This window comes from Coregonus clupeaformis, unplaced genomic scaffold (genome assembly GCF_020615455.1).
Source record: "Coregonus clupeaformis isolate EN_2021a unplaced genomic scaffold, ASM2061545v1 scaf0535, whole genome shotgun sequence".
In the NCBI taxonomy this organism is placed as follows: domain Eukaryota; kingdom Metazoa; phylum Chordata; class Actinopteri; order Salmoniformes; family Salmonidae; genus Coregonus; species Coregonus clupeaformis.
This window is the reverse complement of record NW_025533990.1, coordinates 57,276-65,720: the sequence shown is the minus strand read 5'-3', so window position 1 is coordinate 65,720 and position 8,445 is coordinate 57,276. Positions and strand designations below refer to the sequence as shown.

General features: G+C 42.5%; 1 protein-coding gene across 1 annotated transcript; it reads left to right on the top strand.

Moving 5' to 3' along the window:
• The first annotated feature begins 4,960 nt into the window (after nt 1-4,960).
• Nucleotides 4,961-7,423, top strand: LOC121577189 (repetitive proline-rich cell wall protein 2-like). Its single transcript, XM_045215853.1, has 2 exons — nt 4,961-5,023; nt 6,599-7,423. The coding sequence occupies exons 1-2, from the start codon at nt 4,961-4,963 to the stop codon at nt 7,421-7,423; spliced, it is 888 nt and encodes a 295-aa protein (XP_045071788.1).
• The last annotated feature ends 1,022 nt before the right edge of the window (nt 7,424-8,445 follow it).

The window sequence follows — 8,445 nt, the reverse complement described above, 5'->3', positions numbered from 1 at the left end:
TCTCGCTTTTTAAAAAGTTTAGTAAACATGAATTTGGTGTGTCTGGGTTTATATAGTCTTGATTTATAAAGGTGGCTTGTTCTACCAAAAAAAGTGCCCTTTGAGTCCCTTTGATATTTGAACTAGAAATTGTGCACCAATATATATAAAAAATAAATAACCTGTTTTATTAAATGAAGTGCTATTTAATAAAGACCACATGGAGAATTCAATGAATCCCATTTTTAATATGAATAAAGACTTTCTAAAGTGCAGAAATGTCCCTCTGTGACTTCCAGGAAGATTTTAACCCACATAACACCAACATTTATACATGTTTTCACCATCATTGTAAAGCCCTAGTTATTTCTTTGCTTTGATAGTCATTTCTGAAGATTATTATTTATTTAATGTGATTAGTGATTCATTTACATCTGTCCCTCATTTTATGGTCAACCCTGTTATGGTCAACCCTGTTATGGTCAACCCTATTATGGTCAACCCTGTTATGGTCAACCCTGTTACATCAACTTTACTCTCAATGTAATACGGTGAAACTATTCCTTTTAAAATATTTGTATCAAAATAAACATTGAACATCTAATAGTCAAATCATAGTGTAAAAGCAGATGAGCTGATTCTACTGTTTTTGGTCATTTTCTGGTGTTTTGTGGTGGAAACCTGAGTGGGTCGGGCATAACATGTCAACCCTGTTGCCCACGGATAGACAGGCTAGAAATGTTTTAACAATTTACTTTTTTTTTGTGAAGATTGCATTCAATTGCCACTCCCTGTTGCACACAACAAGCTTCCATTCCCCCTTTCAGAAGGGGATTTATGGCTGATTTAAGATGAAATCGTCAACCCTGTTACGGTCAACCCTGTTACGGTCAACCCTGTTACGGTCAACCCGGTTACGTCAACCATGTTACGGTCAACCATGTTACGGTCATCCCTGTTACGGTCAACCCTGCTACGGTCAACCCTGCTACGGTCAACCCTGTTACCGTCAACCCTGTTACGGTCAACCATGTTACGGTCAACCCTGTTATGGTCAACCATGTTACTTTATTTGGGACTTAATAGGCACTTCATCACTTTTTTTGGACCAAGTTACACTTGGTGGAACGACTCAGGTAAAGCCCATTTAGAACAAATGTGTATATTGTAACTCAACATAAGTCTCTAAAAACCTTCTGGATATTCAAGTACCATCATGACCACACCCTTTCTCTCCTCCTGCCAAAGCCCCCCAATGGAGACCGCATCCATATCTGAGGGTCCTCTTATGCCAATGGTTTTGGAATCAGCCGAGCGAGAGAGAGAGAGAGAGAGAGAGAGAGAGAGAGAGAGAGAGAAATGGAAAGAGAGAAATGGATTGATAGAGAGTGAAAGGTACTGACTAGTGTATGTATCGTTGGCAGCCCCTTCTCCCTCTACACCCTCCCTCTTCTCCCCCATCATTCCGCACAAGGCCTTTTAAAACGTCTTAACAGGTTTACGGCAAGCATATTCATTTAACGTTACATTGCACTGCAGGAGTTCTGGACCGTTGCCTCTGAACCAGGGGGAGATAAGACAGAGAGAAAGAGAGAGAGAGAGAGGGAGAGAGAGAGAGAGAGAGAGAGAGAGAGAGAGAGAGAGAGAGAGAGAGAGAGAGAGAGAGAGAGAGAGAGAGAGAGAGAGAGAGAGAGAGAGAGAGAGAGAGAGAGAGAGAGAGAGAGAGAGAGAGAGAGAGAGAGAGAGAGAGAGAGAGAGAGAGAGAGAGAGGGAGAGAGAGAGAGCGGGAGAGAGAGAGAGAGAGAGAGAGAGAGAGAGAGAGAGAGAGAGAGAGAGAGAGAGAGAGAGAGAGAGAGAGAGAGAGAGAGAGAGAGAGAGAGATGCGGTGGAAGCCCAAGACTGAAAACACCCAAACAACCACCTCTGTATACATACTATGTCAGTGAACAATGCGAGGAGTTCCAACTACCATGTTGCTAATCCTGCCTGTCATTAGCTGTGGATTTATAAAGCAGTGTAACACTCCATGGGACAAGCTGACACAATGAAGATTAAGCTGTTGTGTATATAAACATTGCTCGTTATGTTACAGCATCAGCATCTTCTCTACGGAGCGGCCTTTTTGATGTAACCAATAGGTCTGATGTCATGCCACGTGAACCTTTTTGATGTAGCCAATAGGTCTGATGTCATGCCACGTGAACCTTTTTGATGTAACCAATAGGTCTGATGTCATGCGACGTGAAAATGTTTGATGTAACCAATAGGTCTGATGTTATGCGACGTGAACGTTATTAGTTGATGTCATGCAACGTGAACGTTTTCGATGTAACCAAAATGTCTGATGCCATGCCAAGTGAACGTTTTTGATGTAACCAATAGGTTTGATGTCATGCGACGTGAACGTTTTCGATGTAACCAATAGGTCTGATGTCATGCCAAGTGAACGTTTTTGATGTAACCAATAGGTTTGATGTCATGCCATGTGAACGAAGTTAGCAATTATACACTACGGGTCAAAAGTTTTAGAACACTGAATCATTCAAGGTTTTTTCTTTATTTTTACTATTTTCTACATTGTAGAATAATAGTGAAGACATCAAAAATATGAAATAACACATATAGAATCATGTAGTAACCAAAAAAGTGTTAAACAAATCAAAATATATTTGAGATTCTTCAAATAGCCACCCTTTGCCGTGATGACAGCTTTGCACACTCTTGGCATTCTCTCAACCAGCTTCATGAGGTAATCACCTGGAATGCATTTCAATTAACATGTGTGCCTTCTTAAAAGTTAATTTGTGGAATTTCTTTCCTTCTTAATGCGTTTGAGCCAATCAGTTGTGTTGTGACAGAAGATAGCCCTATTTGGTAAAAGGCAAAGTCCATATTATGGCAAGAACAGCTCAAATAAGCATGAAGGTCAGTCAATACGGAACATTTCAAGATTTTTGAAAGTTTCTTCAAGTGCAGTCGCAAAAAACATCAAACGCTATGATGAAACTGGCTGTCATGAGCAGTGGTGTAAAGTACTTAAGTAAAAGTACTTTAAAGTACTACTTAAGTAGTTTTTTTGGGTATTTGTACTTTACTTTACTATTTATATTTTTGACAACTTTTACTTTTACTTCACCACATTCCTAAAGAAAAGAATGTACCTTTTACTCCATACATTTTCCCTGACACCCAAAAGTACTTGTTACATTTTGAATGATTAGTAGGACAAGAAAATTGTCAAATTCACGCACTTATCAAGAGAACATCCCTGGTCACCTCTACTACCTCTGATCTAGCGGACTCACTAAACTTCGTTTGTAAATGATGTCTAAGTGTTGGAGTGTGCCCTGGCAATCCGTAATTAAATAAAAACAAGAAAATGGTACCGTCTGGTTTGCTTAATATAAGGAATTTGAAATGATTTATACTTTTACTTTTGATACTTAAGTATATTTTAGCAATTACATTTACTTTTGATACTTAAGTATATTTAAAACCCAATATTTTTAGACTTTTACTCAAGTGGTATTTTACTGGGTGACTTTCACTTTTACTTGAGTAATTTTCTATTAAGTTATCTTTACTTTTACTCAAGTATGACAATTGGGTACTTTTTCCAACACTGCTCATGAGGACTGCCAAAGGAATAGAAGACCCAGAGTTACCTCTGCTGCAGAGGATAAGTTCATCAGAGTTACCAGCCTCAGAAATTGCAGCCCAAATAAATGCTTCAAAGAGTTCAAGTAACAGACACATCTCAACATCAACTGTTCAGAGGGGACTGTGTGAATCAGGCCTTCATGGTCGAATTGTTGCAAATAAATCACTACTAAAGGACACCAATAAGAATAAGAGACCTGCTTGGGCCAAGAAACACAAGCAATGATATTACACCGGTGGAAACTTGTCCTTTGGTCTGGAGTCCGAATTTGAGATTTTTGGTTCAAACCGCCGTGTCTTTGAGAGACGCGGTGTGGGTGAATGGATGATCTCCGCATGTGTCGTTCCCACATGCGGAGATCATCCATTCACCCACACCGCAATGTAAAAAAAATTAAAAATAAAGAAAAACCGTTGAATGAGTAGGTGTGTCCAAACTTTTGACTGGTACTGGATATGTTTTCTCTCTCACCACACAAGCAGTGGGGTGCCTTCTGTTGGGAAAGGCAACCGCGGATCCGGGCTTTAACGAACTAAGCTATAACGGACTAACATCTAAATTGCCGTTCATGACAAAACAATACATAAAAGATCGTAAATACATAACTTGAAGCAACCAGATACAGTGCATTTGGAAAGTATTCAAACCCCTTGACTTTTTCCACATTTTGTTACTCCAAGTCCTCCTGACTTCAGAGTCTGGAAAGGCTATTTTGATGTTCAGCATGATGAGTCGATAATGAAGGGGGCTGTGCTTTTGGTCTTATTTGGATATAAGCAACTGCTTGCTGAGATTATGGTCAGGGTTAGAATAAGGGTTAGGGTAATGGTTAAGGTTAGGGTGAAAGCTAGCGTTTGTAGATAGTTAGTTGAAATGTTACTGATAGTCTGTAGAGCATCTACAAATGGACTATCCAAATAAAGGGTTTTCTCACTCATACACCCACATGGACAGCCACGCCCTTGAGCACCGCCCCTCTCATACACCCACATGGACAGCCACGCCCCTGAGCACCGTCCCCTCTCAAACACATACATGGTCAGCCACGCCCCTGAGCACCGTCCCCTCTCAAACACCCACATGGACATCCACGCCCCTGAGCACCGCCCCCTCTCAAACACCCACATGGACAGACACGCCCCTGAGCACCGCCCCCTCTCAAACACACACATGGACAGCCACGCCCCTGAGCACAGCCCCCTTCCAATACAACTGTTGGATTTTCAAATCCAAATAACGTGAGGTATCAACCCCCCAGGAAAAAAATAAACATATGAGAGAACCAATCAAATCCCAGCCAGAAATAAGCACAACTCACGAATGCGAATATTGCATTTCCAACGGTCTCTTGTCCAGACCAGTGTGCTCTCCCTCGCTGACCATGTGAGGTGTGTCAACCAGGCTAGGACACACCTCCAGTCCACCCCATTTGTCATGTGCAGAAAAAATCAGACTCTCCTCATATCTGATAGGTAGTTGACAGCCAGGAGCTTTGTCGTGATAGTTTGGGCTCAGATTAACAGGCGATCAACATAGGAACAACATATCCAGAAAAAAATCCTCTAAATAGTCTGAATTTATCTAAGATAAATCAAGAAATCTGTCATTCATTTTGATGTTTTTGCTGAGGAGATCTTAGTCGCACAATTTTACATCTAACTAAGATGTTTGGTGCAGTGTTTCTCAAGTGAAAATATGTGCGTGAAAACTAGTCGTCCCTTGATGAATGACAACAAACACGTCATGTTCTCACTCCTACTAGGAGTAGAACTGTTGACCAATCACAGACGAAGGGGCGTAGACTTCGGCTACCGAACTTTGACTTGCCTCAAGAAAAAAAAAATCTGTGCACGAACAGCTAAATAAAAAACTGCCGAAGACCAAAACGAACAAAAACGTGACAAAATGTTGTCATAATACATGCACGAGCTGTTTCGACTGGGAAGCACACTGTAAGCTTTACAGACACTCATCCCACTGACTCCACTGAGAAGCCGCTACAGCCACTTAGTTCCACACTTAAACCAGCTACAGCCACTTAATCCCATACATCCACAATTAAACCGTTTTAACACCAAAAAGCTGCACAATTTCTATTTTTTCCTATGAACGTTATTTATAATAAGAGTTTCATGGAGAAAATCAGACCTCTCTCTCAAATGAAAATGGATGGCCCCTCCCTTCAGCAAAATATATTTTACCTTGAAAAGAAACAAGTGACCTTCCCCTATACCCCAAATAATAATTTAATTCAAAAAGTGCATAGTAAAGTCTACCATTAACCCTCACTTCTTGGACAGACCAGAGCCTTAGATATGCCGTTTTAGAAATGGGCTATGGATCATTTGATTGAGACCACACTAAATAGCCTATAGGTGCACTTGATATTGCTATCGCCCAGCAGAGCATCAGAGATGAGGGGTGACATCGGGTACACATCGATGTATCGCCTAATAAGCAACTCATTCTAAAAATTATTTTAAAAAACTGAGAAATACTCACATTTCATCAATTATAAAATTATATGACCCTCCCCTGGACTAGATTAAAAAAAGACTAAACCCTCCCCTTGACTGAAATTGAAAAACCATGACCCTCCCCCATTTTCCTCCATATAGCCATTATGTACAATTCGATCCGTCACGTACTCAGTCTAGTTGAGCAGTCTTGTAACATGCCAGACCCATGCTTCATGATTTCTGACTCTCCAGAGTATATTTAGAAGACACTTAACAGATTTCATATCGACTCTGTTCCCCTTTTATGTTTAACGTTCAGATGGCATAAAAATATGGCAGTTTCCCCTTTTGAAGTTTTTTTTTTTTATGGGAGCCCATATTTCATTGAAGTGGATGGAGTCTAATGGAAGCCATGTGATTGGCTTGTTTCATGTGGTTTTATTGGATTTCTGCCGGTGGTGTTGGACAAGGCTCTGTTTCTCCTCTTTCTTCCATTCAGGACCCCTCCATCCTGGACCCCTCCATCCAGGAACCCTCCATCCAGCACCCCTCCATCCAGCACCCCTCCATCCAGGACACCTCCATCCAGGACACCTCCATCCAGCACCCCTCCATCCAGCACCCCTCCATCCAGCACCCATCCATCCAGCACCCATCCATCCAGGACACCTCCATCCAGCACCCCTCCATCCAGCACCCCTCCATCCAGCACCCCTCCATCCAGCACCCCTCCATCCTGGACCCCTCCATCCAGGAACCCTCCATCCAGGACACCTCCATCCAGCACCCCTCCATCCAGCACCCCTCCATCCAGGAACCCTCCATCCAGGACACCTCCATCCAGCACCCATCCATCCAGGACACCTCCATCCAGCACCCCTCCATCCAGCACCCCTCCATCCAGGAACCCTCCATCCAGGACACCTCCATCCAGGAACCCTCCATCCAGGAACCCTCCATCCAGGAACCCTCCATCCTGGACCCCTCCATCCAGGACACCTCCATCCAGCACCCCTCCATCCAGCACCCCTCCATCCTGGACCCTTCCATCCAGGACACCTCCATCCAGCACCCCTCCATCCAGCACCCCTCCATCCAGCACCCCTCCATCCAGGAACCCTCCATCCAGCACCCCTCCATCCAGCACCCCTCCATCCAGGACACCTCCATCCTGGACCCATCCATCCAGGACACCTCCATCCAGCACCCCTCCATCCAGGACACCTCCATCCAGGACACCTCCATCCAGCACCCATCCATCCAGGACCCCTCCATTCAGGTCACCGAGTTTACAACCCTGAAACAAAGGAGTGACACTTACTAAGAGCTACTCTACACAAGGTCCACTTAATGCAGTCACACGCATGACATGACAGATGTCGTGGGCGGTTTTAGCTGCTGAGGCACCAGCCTGGCCTCAGAGCCATATGAAATATACTTGATGTATTTCCGAACACCTCCTAGATGTATGATACCTACTAACGGTCTAGTTACTTGAGACCCGAAACTAAAGTAAGGAGGTTGGTCTTGCAGGATGGGTGGGCGTAATCCTTGACAAGTCTGACAATCCAAACGTTGAATGTTTGAGTGGCGTCAGGGACAACTGTACCCTTTTAGCTAACCCTTACCCTAACCCTTATTCTAAACTTAACCCAGTTCACCTAACCTGCTACGTAAATTCACCTAACCTTTGTCGTTTTTAGTTCTCGTAACCTTTGCTGTTAGTTCCCCTAATCGACAAACGTAAATTCTCCCTGTAATTCTCCTTTGTTGTTACATGCAACAATCAACCTGGTATCAGATAGAGACGTGCAATACTGTACGCCCTCTAAATCGTATGATTTAGGAGCCGCTATTCCGTTGATAATGTCACCTGCCACAGCTTACAACTCGGTATGTTGGCTGATTGAGAAATATATTATTAGTGAATAATCACTAGTGATGGGCATTCAAAGTCTTTTCAGTGAGCCGGCTCATTCAGCTAAAAGAGCTGTTTATTTGGCCCCTAAATGGCTCTTCGTTTAATTAGTGCTTAAAAATTTAACTAAAACCAAGAAAAACAGTTAATCCATTATGTCAGATCATGACATGAGAGTTCAAATACAATGTGTTTGGACCAGAAACAGGCTCTCTCCTCACTATCTATTGTTCCAGCAGTGATGAATTAGTCTGAAGGTGAAGTTTTTTATGACTTATCGACATGTGTTTTTTTTTATAACTTATCTACAGATCATGTTTTTTTAAATAACTTATCTACAGATAATGGTTGTCTGGAGCTCAAACAATAGTAGCATTATGCAGTAGTAACAGTATGCAATAGTAGAGGTATTCAGTATTAACAGTATG

What these genes read in the sequence shown, in the direction of transcription:
- LOC121577189 (XM_045215853.1), top strand. Translation starts at nt 4,961, where the DNA reads ATGCGAATATTGCATTTCCAACGGTCTCTTGTCCAGACCAGTGTGCTC. An exon ending in TGCTCTCCCTCGCTGACCAT is followed by an intron (nt 5,024 to 6,598) that starts GTGAGGTGTGTC and finishes TCTTCCATTCAG; the next exon opens with GACCCCTCCATCCTGGACCC.